This window comes from Ochotona curzoniae, unplaced genomic scaffold, assembly GCF_017591425.1.
Source record: "Ochotona curzoniae isolate NIBS_2020 unplaced genomic scaffold, NIBS_Ocur_1.0 patch58, whole genome shotgun sequence".
Classification (NCBI taxonomy): Eukaryota; Metazoa; Chordata; class Mammalia; order Lagomorpha; family Ochotonidae; genus Ochotona; species Ochotona curzoniae.
This window is the reverse complement of record NW_024467037.1, coordinates 847,508-864,262: the sequence shown is the minus strand read 5'-3', so window position 1 is coordinate 864,262 and position 16,755 is coordinate 847,508. Positions and strand designations below refer to the sequence as shown.

At 43.5% G+C, this 16,755-nt stretch overlaps 1 protein-coding gene across 2 annotated transcripts in view; it reads right to left on the bottom strand.

Annotated features, from left to right (window-relative positions):
• The window catches only part of LOC121168103 (alsin-like), a 72,292-nt gene that overhangs the window by 48,991 nt on the left and 6,546 nt on the right, over nucleotides 1-16,755 (bottom strand). The window contains exons 2-4 of one of the 2 annotated variants that reach the window (XM_040997882.1): nucleotides 7,082-7,159; nucleotides 4,397-4,551; nucleotides 432-1,366 (exon numbers count right to left, since the gene is read on the bottom strand). In XM_040997882.1, coding sequence (XP_040853816.1) covers nucleotides 432-1,366; nucleotides 4,397-4,551; nucleotides 7,082-7,101 — 1,110 coding nt within the window. In that variant the 5' untranslated portion in view covers nucleotides 7,102-7,159. Of the gene's footprint in view, nucleotides 1-431; nucleotides 1,367-4,396; nucleotides 4,552-7,081; nucleotides 7,216-16,755 lie in introns of those variants that run through there. The other variant, XM_040997881.1, reaches the window with a different exon arrangement.

Sequence of the window (16,755 nt, the reverse complement as noted above, 5' to 3'; positions counted from 1 at the left end):
ATATATATACATATATATATATATATATATATAAATAAATCTTCCTAAGACTAAAGAAAAAAATGTATGCATGAATTTAAAAAAAAAAAAAAAAGCTAAACCAAAACCCTGAGGTTTTAATTTCAGTTTTCCAGGAACTTCCTGAAGTACCCTGATACAGCTATATTAAAATATCCAAGGGTTCCCCAAAATTCAACACTTTAGCCATGGGGAGAAAAGCACTAGAGGGAAGTGGGATTCTTCTTACAAAGCAAGCTCAACACGACTTCTTTCAACTTGGTAACAGGCCACAACTTGATTAATCCAAATCTTTTCCTTACCTAATCAAATTCCAAAAAAGGTCACCAAGTCTTAAGCACTGAAAATTTCTAAAGGAAAATTCAGAGGATTCAACCCCAGCAGCAGCTTTAAATTATAAAATGCAGAGGTACCTGAGATGGCACTGGCTTCTCACTGTTCTCTGATTCCCCTCTCACCGAATGGCCCGACAGTTTCCCCAAGCATTCATTCACAGCCTGGGCGTTGGGGTGTGATGGAGTGTTCCCGGCAGAGGAAACTTCCACTGTTCCCATTTCTGCTTGGGAGGAGTTGAGGTTGCCGCTGGTGGTTTCAATGCTTTTCTCCTTCAGTTCGGCAGCAATGGGCCCATCACGTTCTGTGGGAGTGTTCTCGAATACTTCTCCCTGACTGTCAAGGGTGTCCACGGAGGGGCTGATGGCAGTGCTGGAATGGCTCTCTGCCTGGGACTCTGACAGAGCCACTCCCAGTGGGCAGCAGTGACTGTCGGATATAATCACATGGTCCTCTTTGTCAGTCATGGTAATCAGCAGCTGGCTGCACTGGGTGCATCTTTCTGGGACCGGCTTCAGGTCCTGGGAAGGCAGGCACTGCACAAGCGCTAGGCTGTGGAACGCACCACATGCAACCTGTAGCACCACACGCCCGGCCAGATGTTCCACCTTCTGTGGCTTGGTAACCGGGAAGGTGGTGGTGATGAAACCCAGCTGGCAGCCCGTACCCCATGCCCAAATCTCTCTGCTTATTGACAGTGCCAGCGTGTGCTCCTCACCACAGGCCAACTGCAGAATCCTGACTGCTAACAAGGGGCTGCTATCCGAATCACAAATGCTGACAGGGTTCGGCTCCGGCACATACTGCTGATTGGCAACGGCACACTGGCCGGCAGAGTTTTCCCCCCACATGTATACCACGCCACTTTCGGTCACCGCTCCACTATGAAAACTCCCTGTCGCCACAGTAACAACACGTTGCCCAGCCAGGGCATTTTCCAGAACAGGGCTGCTTGGGCAAATCTCCACTGAGTCATTTCTCCAGGGAAGGGTCCCAAAGCTGTAGACCTCACCATCTGAAGTCAAAGAAGGGGGAAAAAAGGAGAGGTTAGTGAGTTAACTGTGAATTAACTAGAAATTTTATCAGCAAACCTTTAAGCCCTTCTAGATTTTATAATAAGATTAGAACTATTTTCTTCAAAGGATAATTTTGGAAACTTGGTAGAGGCACACAGTATTTCATACTTACTCACCATAAAAATTTTTTTTTTAATTTTTTTGTTTTATTCAGGAGACGGAAAAAGAGCGGGAAGCAGGGGACAGGCACTTTCATCTGATGGTTTACTCTCCAAATGACTGTAATGGCTGAAGCCAGGAACCTGATATGCAATTCAACTCTCTCTTGCAGATGGCAGGAATTCAACTACTGGAGCCATCGCCACCTACTCCTACAGTTTGTGTTGCCAGGAACCTGGAGCCATGAGCCAGCACCAGGAATCAAACTCAAGTACCCCCGTGTTGGATGCAGGTGTCTTAACCATCAGACTAAACACTTGCTCTCAATGAGAATTTGCACAAACTGCAAGAGGTAACTTACATTCAACTAAAGGGTCTCATTCTCTCCTGCCTCATCCTACAAACCCCTTATATGGACCCCCTCCTAATGACTATTATCACAGGCAGCTACAGAGGCAGATTCCAAAAACTCAAAGACAAAAGAATAACCAGGTTAAGATGAGAACAAAATAAGATAAAAAAAAAAAAAGACACATTTGTCACGTTATCTGTAAAGTTGACTTATCACTAAGTCTGACAACAGAAAATTCTGCAAGGGCCAAAACTGAAAAATAATCCTTGTTTCAAGATTACAAAAAAGGAATCAGCATTAACAAAGCAGTTAACCTCATATTATATGTAATTTTTGGATGCAATTTATATTGCTTACTGGATACTAAATAGCCTTTCTGAAGTGAGACTTATTTATGAAGCAAATCAGCAAATGAAGCTGTCAGACTAAATGGATAGCTTTAGAACTAAAAGTAAAAGCACCAGTGAGATGGGTAAAAGAATATATCACCCCACTGTGTTCAGTCTCAATTTGACATCAGCCCCGGGGGAGTTTGGGAGTGTGTGCCTATGCTCCAGCTGGTCGAATCTTCAACAGAACAAAGACGTGGCTACGAGTCTTAAAGAACTGAACATTCTTTTCCATCTCACCAGATACATCCCAATTTTAAAATGAACAAGTACTATTCTTTCCCCAGAAAGCAATCATTGATGGAAAACAAATGCAAAGTGACTTATATAAAGCAGATACTCAAGTGAAGTCAAATATATATTTAAAAATATAGTACTGAAAGTGACTGTGGGGCCCCGGCACAGTAACCTAATGGCTAAAGTCCAGCCTGGCAAACACCGGGATACCATATGGGCACTGGTTTGTGTCCTGGGGGTCCAGCTTCTCATCCAACTCCTTCCTGCTTGTGGCCTGGGAACGCAGTTGAGGATAGCCCAAAACCTTGGCACCCTGTACCCACGTGGGAGACCCAAAGAGTTCCTGGCGTCAAATTAGCTCAGCTCTAGATAGTGTGATCACTTTGGGACTAAACCATCACTTGAAAGATCTGCTATGCCTGCTCCATAAAATCTGCCTTTGAATAAAAATAAATAAATTCTTTAAATACACACACATAAAAATGTTTGTGTACAGAATTTAACCCATAGCTCAGCAAATATGTAATTCTTATAAAAAGGCGTGGGGGTGGGCAGGCAGGTGTTGTGGCACAGCAGCTTAGCCACCACCTATGCTGGCATACCATATGAGCACCAATTTGAGTGCTGCCTGCTCTATCTTCAGTCTTGCTCCCTGCTAAGGCCTCTGGGAAGAAGAGCAGTTCATTCTGACCTAGCCCTGGCTGTTGGGGCCATTTGTAAAATGAATCAAAGATGGATCTCTCCTTCCTTCTTTCATTCTAACTCTGCCTCACAAATAAAATCTTTAAAAAAGTTTTTTTTTAATCCATGTAGGGAAGAACACAGTAGTCGCCAGAAAGAAGATAGGTGCCCTTGTTAGGGAATTTGGAGTTTACACAGAGAAAACAAGGAAAATAAGCTCTTTGGTTAAGATCATGTTAAATGTTTTCCCATGTGATAGAATAACATGCTTGCAACAGCTCACCAACTCTTTCAATAGCTACTATCCCAGTAAAGAAAGCAGTATTGACAAGAAGCATAGAAAAAGATGTGAAACAGTAAAATGTCCTCAACCAGGAATTTCTTCTGGAGCTCCTACGGAGATGGCCGGTGACCAAGTACTTAGACCATCTTCTATTATCTACCAGATGCATTAGCAGGAAGCTAGATTTAAAGCAGGGCAAACGGCGCCTGAATTGGCATTTTGACACAGGATGCCAGGGTTGCAAGAGGTGGATGAGCCTGCCATACCTCAACACCAGCCTCCAAAATCCATCCTTTTACTGTAGTTATTGGTATGTATCCAGTTTAAGAACTAACCTAGGGGCTGGTACTGTGGCAGAGTGGGTTAACCTCAGCCTGTGGTGCTGGCTCCTGTGTGGGGGCTGGCTTTAAGCCCCAGTTGCTCCAGTTTTGATCCAGCTCGCTGCTCTTGTTCCTGGAACAGCAGAGCATGATGATCCAAGTCCTTGGGCTCCTGCACTCACATGGGAGGATCCCAGCTCCTGCCCTCGGACTAGCCCAGCTCTGGCCACTGTAGTCATTTGGTGTGAACCAGCCAATGGAAGACTTCTCTTTCCATTTCTCTCTATAAATGTGACTATCAAATACCAAATAAATATTAAAAACAAACAAATAAGCAAACCTAATTTGGTTTCTGATAAAAAACATTTTAAAATCAAAGAAAGTACAAGATCCAACCAAGTTCACTAAGAACCCCTATTTACCCAGAATTCCTTGGCCTGGTCTCACTCATGGGTGTGTATAGACATATTGGTAGCCTGGTCTTACACACAAGGACGTGTGTGGGCATGCTGGTGTCCTAGTTTCACACACACATGTGTGTGCAAGCATGCTCGTGGCCAGGTTTCACACACAGCTGTGTGTGAGCATGCTGGGCCATTCTTTAATACCTTCCGTCAGAAGAACTCCATGCTTCACACCAAGGGCTGCTTGCAGAACCGTTTTTCCTCCCCAGCCTGGCAATCTCTCCGGAGCAACCAAAAAAGATCCTGCTGGCCAGACATGGACCAGGCCTCTTTCTTTGGATCCTTCTGCTTCTGTGGAACTACAAACACCAAGAAAAGATCACACATTTGTCTTGGAAGCTCAGAATCGTATCCTTTGTTGTAAATATTTTACATGTGATCACACTTTTCACCAGCATATGGATGGCTGGTTCAATTGCATCCTCTTGGTTATTACACAGCAGCTGAGAGAAAATAACTTTTCATTTAAAAATGCAAGAGGATAATCTAGGCCCACACATTACTTAACTACCCCTAAGCAGCCAAAAATAAACAAACAAACAAACAAACAAAAAAAAACCCTAGGGGCTGTTTGGGGAAGTCTTTTGATTTGACAGCAAAAAATTTCAGGATTCTAACTTTCGAATATACTAACCCTTTGTTTTAATTGATATTAAAGTTAAAACATGCTCTAAAGTGAAGCCTTACTTTGAAATTTCAGTTTAGAGTTGGTGCTATGGTTACATTATGAATTGGGTCCTAAACTTAGGCAAGACTTTCAAACCCTAGACCAAAGCTAATGGTACAGAAAAGGTGGAAACTTGATCTGATTATGTTGTTCAGAAGACAGAGCATAACAGGAGGCTCTTGGGTTCTCAGATTGTGCCCTCCCAAGAGGGGGCTACTTAAATCTCCCCATATGATCCTTCCTGTGCACCACTGCAATCCATCACCTTCACAGAACCTAGGAAACTGGGCCACCCAAACTGCACTTGAACATCCAAAACTGTGAGCTATATAACACATTTTTGCTACTAGATTGTTGCCTCAGGTATTTGGTTATAGGAATGAAAATCTGACTAATACAATTGGTAAAGAGGGTATTTGATGAGGAAAAATTACAAACAGAAATCTATTCTATTTAATGCTGAGTTTAAATCTATACATACTACTCAAATTTTTAATTTGTAAAGATTGTTAGTAGATATATAATACCTACATACTTAGAGTGCATGGCATGATATTTTAATGAACACAGGCAATGTGTTATGATTGGAGCAGGATAACTGGCACTTCCATCACCTCAAACGCTTACCATTTCTTTGTGTTGAGGATATTCAAAAACCTTCCTTGCTGGTTTCAAATATATAATTAATTGTTGTCTACCCTGGTTACTGCTGTGCAGCACTGAACATTAGAGGTTATTCTTCCTATACTACTGCACTCTTGTTCCTAGCTGATATCTTCTCACCACCACACACCAACCTGGCCTCTGGTAACCCCCGGTCCACTCTATCTCAGGTGAGATGAACTTTGTTAACATCCATATATAAGTGACAACACATGGTGTTTATTTCCTGAGCCTGATTTGTTTCACTTAACATAATATTCCCCAGTGGTGCAAATAACAAGATTTCATTCTTTGTTACAGTTAAATAATATCCTATTGTGCATGTATACCACATTTCCACTATCTATCCATTCACTGGCAAGCATCTAGATCAATTCTATATCTCAACTACTGTGAATACTACCACTGCAGGCATGGGAGTGCAGGTATTTCTTAAGGCATGCTGATTTCCTCTCCTTTGGTTATATACCCAATAGCCAGCAGCTGGAAACTTAATACAGCTCTCCCACAGGGTGGTGGAAACTCAACTATTGGAACCATCATTTGCTGCCTCTCAGGGTATACATTAGCAGGAAGCTGAAACTGGAAGTAAAGCAAGGCCTAGAACTCAGGCACTACAATCTGCATGCACACAGCCCACACAGTGCCTGAACCACTATGCTTAACACATGCCTCTGCTGCTGAAATTTTAATGAGGCACAAAAACTTCTTTAAATACCTAACAATTTCTCCACTTTTATTAAACAATATTCCCTTATACTGTAACTGGGAGCAACAATGGTTCCGTGGAAGAGAAACACAAAAGTAAGCTTCTTTTTAAACATCTCTCATGACTAGTTTCCTAAAGACAGAAGATAACTGCAATTAGTAAGGCTACTTCTGAAAACCTGAAATTGTTCAAAAATAGTGAGGAGAGTTTTAAAGTTATGAAATTAAGATATCTTCTGGAGGGCGCTTTATAAAGCATAATAAAGAAGCAACAAAACTTACAACTAATCAACTTTCTTTTAAAAAGCTTCTATTTCCACCTGAATATATCTATATATCTATATATATCACCCCCCCCTTAATCACCATCAGCAAGAACAGGTTAGCTGGGACTGGACTTCTGGCCTCCCGAGATGCTTGTGCCATACATCAGAGTGTCAGGGGCACTCCTGGTTCCAACTCCAAACTCTAGCTTCCCACTGAGACACACCCCAGGAGGCGGTGATGATGATTCAACTGAGTTCCTGCCATCCACATGGGAGGCGTGGAGTATGTTTTTGGCTTCTGGTTCTGACCTTGGCCCAGTTCCAGCCACCACAGGCATTTGGGGACGAATACAAGAGTATTCTCTATGTCCATCTGCCTGTCAATCCCTCTGCCTCTCCTTCCCTCTCTCTCTCAAAATGTTTTTCAAAAAGAAACAAAGAAAATTAATCTGAAGGCAAGTTCCACATGTGTGGAGTGTTTGTTGTGTTTTCCTAGGATAGAAGAAGGGGAAGAAGTGGCTTTACCTTTTTCTCTTTGAGTCCATCGGTCAGTGGGAACACTCCATCACCAAATCATTCCCTTTGCAACTAGCATCCCAAGACCTAAATGGCAATACACAAGGTTAGCACAAAGAGCAGTGAAAGAATACTGTGATGTCTTATCTTTCTGATGAAAGAAAGAAGTACACATTCACTGGGCAACAACATATGTGGGGGAACTATTTAAACTATTTCATATCTTGCCTGCCAAAGTCAAACATCGAGACTGAGCCTGCCCACCGAGCTTATAAAAAATGCCTGCTGATTGTCAAATACAGTATCCAAACAAGAAAAGACTACCTATAATTCAGTTGTGCTCTTCCAAGAACAGATTTTGTTTTGTTGTTAATATGAGATGAGAATTTGAAATAAAAAATCAATGGTAAGTGCAAAATCACATATATATTAAGGGCATTTTAAAAATTACTTCAGAACACATGAAGATTTAAATGCTAATCAACTGAAAAATATTTTTTCTCAATTCTAGTCAGAAATATATCCAATTTAAATAGCTTTACTTGCATTCTCAGCAATGCACAAAACTGTCACTAAGGTTTTCCATTTATTAGAACCATAGTATTTTCTCCATATCAACCTCAATTCAAGACCAACATGCCTCAAAGTCCAAAAACCTGAATTGGAATTTAAAATTAGCTTTTTAAAATCCATCATTTTGGGCCCGGCGCGGTGGCGCAGTGGTTAAGGTCCTCACCTTACATGCCCGGGATCCCATATGGGCGCCGGTTCTATCCCGGCAGCCCCGCTTCCCTTCCAGCTCCCTGCCTGTGGCCCGGGAAAGCAGTCCAGGACGGCCCAAAGCTTTGGGACCCTGCACCCACGTGGGAGACCCGGAAGAGGCTCCTGGCTTCGGACCGGCATAGCATTGGCCGTTGCGCTCACTTGGGGAGTGAATCATCGGACGGAAGATCTTCCTCTCTGTCTCTCCTCTCTGTATATCCGCCTTTCCAATAAACAAAATAATAAAAATAAATCTTTAAAAAAAATCCATCATTTCAGAAAAAAAGAGCTACTGGAAAAAAAAAAAACTACTGTACCACTAGCATGACCCATCAGTTTAGAAAGTCAATGTTTGATTAAAAAAAAAAAAGTCTGGAAAAATAAGCAAACACAAAGAAGTGCTAATCAAACCTGAACTTAAAAATTCACATTTCGAAGGGGCCAAAACTTTATACGACAAAAGGCAATGCGGTCTTACTTGCATGACCCATAAAAATCTTATGTCCAAATCTGTAGTTTTTCTGCAAAGGGATATTGCATGGTCACTGCGCTGGAAACAGCCCATCCTGGCAGTAGGGCTCTCAGGTCCATCTGCCGACTCCAGGTTGCCTGGGCACCCTCACCATGCCCATCTGCGTAGCTGGAGCAAAGCCCCTTCTACCTAGCGCTTGTTTTAAGTGAATTTTGCACCATCCAAAAATGGAAGAAGGGTTCTATGAAAAGAAACATATATGAATAAATGGTATTTATAAGTGCAATCACTAGGTGCTACTCTGCTTTACGTATTATAGTAATTCACAGTAACAACATCTAACAGTTCATGGTGCATTCTAAAGCCAGGAGTGATGGGGGCTTATCTACCATAGGTAAAGGAGGGGCTGTGCCCTTGATTAAATTTAAACAACTCCAGGGATAGTGTGGAATTGCCAGGTCACACCTCACGCCCCACAATGATACTCGGGAACTGAACTTCTGCCTGACAACCAAACATATAGAGAATATTTGGGTATAAAGAATAAAGCCTGGCGCTTTCACTTTCTCTTAATATCATGTTTCTGAATACACATTTTGCTTAATAGCAATTATGCCTTATTCCACATTATTTAACAGTAACACTCTTTTAAAAAAAAATCTAAATGGAATTAAAACTCTATACACTATTTCATAGCTTCCTTTTCTACTTATTATATACAGTTGACTAAATAAGATCTTCCCAAAAAGGGCCAGGTCCAAAAGGTCAGAATTTGCAAAAATGTTGGCACTAATGGGCTAACGTTAACAAAATGAGATTAACTGGTGGAGGGGACAGTTGTTAATCACACGGCTCTTAGAAGTGGCAAAAGAAGGAAACACGAAACTGGAAGAGATAAATGATGACCACAGCAGAGTCAACAAGATGCCTACACATCTGTGAAAACACCAGAAGGTGACATCTGAAAGCTGAAAAGGATAAGGAAGGGGATTCACTCCCAAGGCCGGCACTAAAAAGCAGCCGGGCAAAGAGCCTGATGTTAGCAGAGAAACACCTGTCACCTTCCAGCCTGCAGCATTTTCAGATACCACTGCTAACTCCACAGCAGACTGTTACAACGGAGAGCTGATGTCCTAACTTAGACACCTTTCCCCATCAGTATTTTAATTGAAATATCATTGTATTTTAATTGAAATATGACTGATTTCCTCCAAGAAAGCATGTCTGTCTGAAACCCAAATATGGCACTAAGAAAAGAGAATGTCTACTCAGGAAACATGACTACAAAAGAATATTGCAGGGCCCGGCGGCTTGGCCTAGCGGCTAAAGTCCTCGCCTTGAACACGCCTGGATCCCATATGGGCGCTGGTTCTGATCCCAGCAGCTCCACTTCCCATCCAGTTCCCTGCTTGTGGCCTGGAAAAGCAGTCGAGGATGGCCCAAGGCTTTGGGACCCTGCACCCGCGTGGGAGACCTGGAAGAAGTTCCTGGATCCTGGCTTTGAATCGGCATAGCATTGGCCATTGTGCTCACTTGGGGAGTGAATCATCGGACGGAAGATCTTCCTCTTTGTCTCTCCTCCTCTCTGTATATCTGACTTTCCAATAAATAAATAAATCTTTTTTTTTTTAAAGATTTATTTTTATTATTTTTTCATTGGAAAGACGGATATACAGAGAGGAGAGACAGAGAGGAAGATCTTCCATCCGATGATTCACTCCCCAAGTGAGCGCAACGGGCCGATACTATGCCGATCCGAAGCCAGGAGCCTCTTCGGGGCCTCCCACACGGGTGCAGGGTCCCAAAGCTTTGGGCCATCCTCGACTGCTTTCCCAGGCCACAGGCAGGGAGCTGGAAGGGAAGCGGGGCTGCCGGGATTAGAACCGGCGCCCATATGGGATCCCGGGCGTGCAAGGCGAGGACTTAACCACTTGCGCCACCGCGCCGGGCCCAATAAATAAATCTTAAAAAAAAAGAATATTGCAGCTAAATATGAGAAACTTGACTTAGAAACAACCTTCTTTAAACCTACATACAAGTGGTATTTACCAACTCCATCTAATGTAACTTTCTGCCTCCAATTACATATGCGTACAGAAAAATAAAGTCAGGATTTCTATTCTTCTAATAGTACTATGACTGCCTCTCCCAAGCTTGCTTGAACCATTCAGTCAGCAGGCTTCCTTCCGCTCTTTGATTGCTTTTCACTTCCTTCCTTTGAAGAATGTCTCCCCAGATGAGCTTTAAGGTCCTTTACCAAAACTCCCTTTGGGATCAGGATCCCTGATCTGGGCTGCTTTTCTTTTAACAATAGTAACTTTCCTCCACAGACCTATAAAGCACCAGGTGGTGGGATGGAAATAGCACTACCTTGGAGGCAGAAAATGTGGGGTCCTTCGGCCTTCATAGCTCTCCACAGATCAACAGCATCAACAGTAAAAGGAGCAGGCTAGACTCTAGCATTCGCTTCATCTGTTAAGTTCTACACTCACTTTAAAGTGCAGCACTAGGAACTTCAAATTTCTATCCCCTTCATAGGATGATGAAACTCTCAGTCCTTTAAAAAAAAACAGGCAAATCTTGTTCTTTTCTTCCTTTATTAATTCCGTGTGTGCGTGAGAGAGAGGGAAAGAGAGGGAGACAGAGACAGAGATAGAGAGACAGAAATAGCAGTTAATCTCACTCCCACCTGCTGGTTCATTACCCAACAGCCTGCAGCAGATCAGGGGTGCTGATGCCAGGAGCCAGGAACCCATTGCAGGTCTTCCACATTGGTGGAAGCTGGCATCAGAAGCTGCAGTCAGGGCGTGGACCCAGGACACTCAATGGCACCCAGGTGTCCTAATCTGGCTTAAACACAAAGCCAAATACCTGCCTCAAACATTAGTTCTTAACGAATTCATGTCAGTTTAGGGTCCACTGACTACACAACATTCTGCTACATTTTACAGAGAAATAAGTGGTTACGTACACATCAAGCATACTGTCTTAACACCATGATCTGAGAGTGTCCTTAAAAGATCTGGAGTAGCTGTCGTATATTGCCAGAAAGAACAGCAACAAACTATTCTACAGGCCTAAAATATTTTAAGCAGGAAGTCACACCCAAAAAGTTCTGAAAACAAAGTTTTTCCATAACTCTTTGGGTAGCAAAAATTAATCTGAACTGAACTCACCTGACTGCAAACACTAACCTGAACTAATGTGAGGTTACTAATAACCTATACTGCTAGACCCATCAGCATGATGATGGAGTGATGCCACTGCTCAAACAGGAAGTGTTAAGATCATACATGGTTTGTGCACCTGATTTCAAAGAGCAAAATAATAATAATAAGTTTCAAAACACACCCCTAAGTTTTTAAGCAAAAGACCAGGAAACTGTATTTAAGATCACAGGAATTCTCCAACTTTTAACTGCTTTATCCTTCACTTGTTTTCTTTCACGTACTTTTAACTGATTGCATCTTGGAGAGCACTCTAGGAAGTTGCATCACTTACACCAAAACACGTTACGGATGTTTTAATGATTTATTTTAAGGGTTATGATTTAGATTTATTCAAAAGGTTTTTTTAAAGCAAATTTATGATAAACATACATATATTGCCCAAATCAACTTGGCATGGAACATCTCAAATGCAGATACTCACTCGGTTCATGTTCCCAGTAAAAGGAGGAGGTGTGGGCTCTTTAATATAAGGCTGCTCATTTCATGAAGAAGAAAGACATGAATAAATGAGAGGGGTTTGATGGGCAGAACAGTTAGAACTTAGTAATTTGATAGAACAGGTGGGGAATAAAAGAAGGCTGTCTCAGAAATCTGTCCAGTGTCCATTGGTATTCTGGTGGTTCTGTTTACTGAAATGTCATAGAGTAAGTGAATTCTAAGGTGAAAGACAATTTTCTGATTTTTTTTTAGAATGTTAAGTTCAAGATGTCTGGGAAAAACTCGGGAGGGCTTATCAAGTGGACATCTGATTACAGAAAGAATTTTCAAAGTCTGGAAAACTAGAATTAAAAGATCATTTTATTTTGGTGCAGTTTTCATGACACACATTTTCATGAATTAGTTAGAGGTCCCTAATACGCAAGAATTTCAAAATGTTATGCACCCAAATTAACCTATGATTTAATTCTGCTTTCCACGAACTCTCTGAAGTTCCTGAATTCAAAAGAAACATCTCAGCTATTAACACAAACATGGGACAGCGTGTGGATGACAGCTGTAATCAAGGAAATGGAAATCATCATGGGAAACTGTCATGAAAGTGTGTGCAGAGGAAGGAAGGCACATGATCAAGCTCCAAGCACCTGCACTTACAGGCTGGAAAGCCACAGACCACACAAAGATGAGTGAGATGAGAAATGGAGTAAGCAGAAACGCAAGCATGATGTGAGCACATGAAAGCAAGCAGAGGGGTTGGCTTTGTGGCATAGCATGTTAGCCACAGTTGTAACGTTGGCATCTGGTATCAGAGTGCCAATTTGAATCTTGGCTGCTCCACTTCTAATTCAGCTCCCCGTTAATGTGCCTGGAAAAGCAGCAGCAAATGGTCCAAGTACTTAGGCATCTATCACCTACATGGGAGACCCGGATGGAATTCCTAGCTCCTAGCTCTAGCCTGGCCCAGTTGTATCCATTTGGGGGTGAACGACAGATAGAAGATCTCTCTCCTTCATTCTCTCTTTACTTCTGTCATTCTGCTTCTCAAATAAATAAAAAATCTTTTAAAAATAAAACAAGTATAAAATATCACAAGGAGGTCAACAAGGAAGAGGCAGCTGGGGTTTAACAACCTGATAACTACCAATTGTCCACTGCATTTGACAAAACATAAACTACTGAGCTGTGCCCTCATTTCAGAGGCTTATATGGGAAATGAAAGTCAGACTAGAATAAACAGAATGTACGCAGAAGGCAAGGACAGAGATGGCAGATGACCCTTTTGACAACCACTGTCAGGGCTAGGCTGCAGCATTTGCCAGCAAAAGCTGGGGTGGACGCGGGGAGAAGAAGGTGGGCCAAACCATGTTAGGCTTCAGCACCCACCAGTGAGTACCAAGACTGGAGTGAACCACGCCAGGCTGGGCTAAAGCACCTGCCAGCACATGCAAGAGCTGGGGCTGGGAGCAAGCTTGGTAGAACTTTGGGGACTCCCTGGATAGGCCATTGCTCAAACTGATGAGTGTGACAGATAAGTTGGGGGGCAGTGTGGCCAGGCAGAGCTGCAGCACCCAACAGCCTGTTGTGGGCTGGGTCTGGAGGTGGACCAAATTGGGACAGGCCATAGCACTGGACAGGTGCAAGAACCAGAGTAAATGTAAGAAGGGCCAAGTAAGAGCCAGGAATGGCTACAGGTCAGCCAGGCTTGCAAGAAGCATCCCCCAGCAAGTGCCGGGACGGGGTAGGCCATGTCATTTTGGGATACAGCACCCAAGGGCACATGCAAGATAAGGGCCTCAGAACAGGCCTCCTAGGGGAACTTTGAGGACTTCCTGCAAAGCTGCAGTTCCTATCGATGAGCACAAGAGTCAAAGCTGGGGACTGGAGCACACAAGAGTCAAATCTGAAGACTCCCCAAGTGAGGTTTCTAGGGGGATTTCACAAATCACTGGACTCAAACCTAGGCCTCTGGAAAAAAATCACAAGATATGTAGTCTAATCTTGGAGTACAAGTATCAGTACTGGGCCTCCTCGTTGCTGATGCCTGTGCAATAAATAGAGAACACCCAAACACACAGAAAGGCATGACAGCCAGTTCATCTAAGCTAACTCATCAAGAGACGAAAAGCAGAGCGGGTTGAACAAGTCTCCTGGCCAAAGTTGGCAGCAAATATCTAGGTCTGTGGCTACACCAAAACAGACATGGTCAGCCAACAGACCTTAGAAAGATCTTCTTAATCCTAGTGCAACGAAGTCAGCATCTTAGAACTATCAAGACCACACAAGTGGAACCTTCAGAACATTCTTCCCCATGCTGGGGATCTCTAAGGCATCACTGAATGCCAGGCACTGATGCAGTTTGACAGCTAGCAGCAGGTACCCCTTCCACCACCACTCCCTGCCCCCTGCAGACACAGGAGGGGAAAAAAAAAAAGAACCGAAACATTTACCTCAATCCCCTACCTGCACACCTCCAACCTCTCCACCTTAATCAGAAAACTACAGGACATGTGTCCTTCTCATGTGTGTAAACAATATTAAAAATAAAAAAAGTACCTTATCATCGTTAGAAGTGTACTGTCTAGAACCTGTTATTCAATAAATAAAAGGAACTTATTATATGCAAAAACAAAAAACAAAGTCACATGTTGGTCCTGGAGTAGTGGCCCGGCAGCTAAATCCCCACCTTTTACTCGCCAGGATCCCATATGGGCACCAGTTTGCCTCCCAGCTGCTCCACTTCTATGCTTGAATTTCAACAAATAAAATTGCCTGATTTTTTCACCTATGAATTTCCAGATACTTTGCTGGTCTAAAATTTCCGTGGAAGCAAGGCAACAAGTATGTTACTCTTCAATTTAGCCCAGCTACTTATTGCACATGCATGTATGCGCGTACACACACACACACACACGAACAAAATTGTGCATGCCAGGCATATATAAATAAGCTCCTGCCCTCTTTAGAAAAGGTTGTATTTTCACCCACTTGAAAGGCAGAGACAGAGATCTTTCACCAGCTGCATGGGAATGCTTGCCCCACAAGACTACTGTACCTACCAGGATGGGAGGTGGGCCAAGTCAGACTAGGCCAAGAACCTACCAATGTGTGTGAGATCTGCCACTGGGAGGTGACCTGATAGGAGCTTAGGGAATGCCTGTCAGGAAGCAGTTCCTGCCGGTGAGCATAAGAACCAAGGCCGGGAGCAGCCCAGCCCAGGCCAGGCCATGTTACTGTACCCACCAGCATGTGTGGGGAAGGCCTGGCTGGGCCAGTTGATAGTGCCTAATGGCAGATCTGAGAACCAAGCCAGGGTGCAGGACAGGCCAGGGTCGGGCCCACAATACCAGACAGTTCACATCATAGGAGTCAAGTCTGGGCTTACTTCAGATGAGGTTTCTTTGGGGACCCCCATAACTAAACTGCTGGACTCGGAACTCCAACCATAGGAAAAATCAGAGGAGCTGTGAAGTGCTTGTGTCAGAGCTGGGCCTCTTCAGTTTGCTGAAGATGCTGACAACATGCCCAGATGCACATGCGGCATACAGCAATTCATTAGATCCTGTAAAATTCATCTGGTACCCTAGCAGAGGACAGAGGGCAGAGCAAATTGGACAACTCTCCCAGCCAAGCGTTGACAGCAAGTATCTAGGAGAGAAAAGACTTTAAGGTGGACTATGTCAGCCAATGGAACTTGGAAGCATTTCCTCACCCTGAGAGTAACAAAATCAGCAGCTTTTCAGAACAATCGAAACCACTTGAGCAGTACCCTCGGAGCATGCTCCACATTGGGAACCCTTAGATGACAATGAGTGGCTGTTTCCCATCCCTGGGTACTAATGCAGTTAGGATGCCGGGTGCAGCTTCCCCCCTCCTCTCCCCTCTTCCTCCAGACACAGGAAGAAGAAAAAGGGAAATTGGAAACAGTGGTCTCATCCACTTTCCCCTATTCCTCAACCCTTCCCACCCTAATCAGTGGTCCACATGGGCATGCATGCTTCTCAACTATGTAAACATCAAAAATAAAGTTGGGAGAAAAAAAAGAATGCCTGCCCCAGATCCCTGTTAGTAGTTTCCACTTAAGTACTCCATCTGATTAGTGACTCCATAAAGTAGACAACAGCCTCAAATCTTAAGCAAGCAAATTTACATTAGTGAAACAGTCCTTCTAGTCTTAAGATTTATTTTTATAGAAAAAGCACATTTACAGAGAGGAGAGACAGGGAGAAACATCCTCCATCTGCAGGTTCACTCCCTAAGTGGCTGCAATGGCTGCAACTGAGCCGACTGGAATCCAGGAAGCAGGAGCTTCTTCCACCTCTCCCCACATGGGTGCAGGGTCCCAAGGCTTTGGGCAGTCCTCTAATGCTTTCCCAGGCCACAGGCAGGAAGCTGCATAGAAGTGAAGGAGCCAGCACTCAAACTGGCACCCACGTGGGATCCTAGCATTGGCAAGCTGAGGATTTAACCACTGAACCATGGCGCATGGCCCAGTTTTATTCCCCGGTCTCAATGGTTTCATAAAGGTTATTTGGGGGTGGACGCGGGAGTAGCATTTGGGACACCTGCATCTCATTTCACAGCTTGGGTTTGAGACATGGCTTCAAACCCAGATTCTTGATAATGCGCAGGTGATGGTCCAAGTACTTAAGCCCCTGACAGTTATGTGAGAGACCCTGCTAGCGTGCAGAGCTCCTCACTTGAGCCTGGCCCACCTGTGGCTACTGCCAGCAGTTAGGGAGAGAACCATGGATGAAGAGGTGTGTGTGTGCACAAATAAAAAT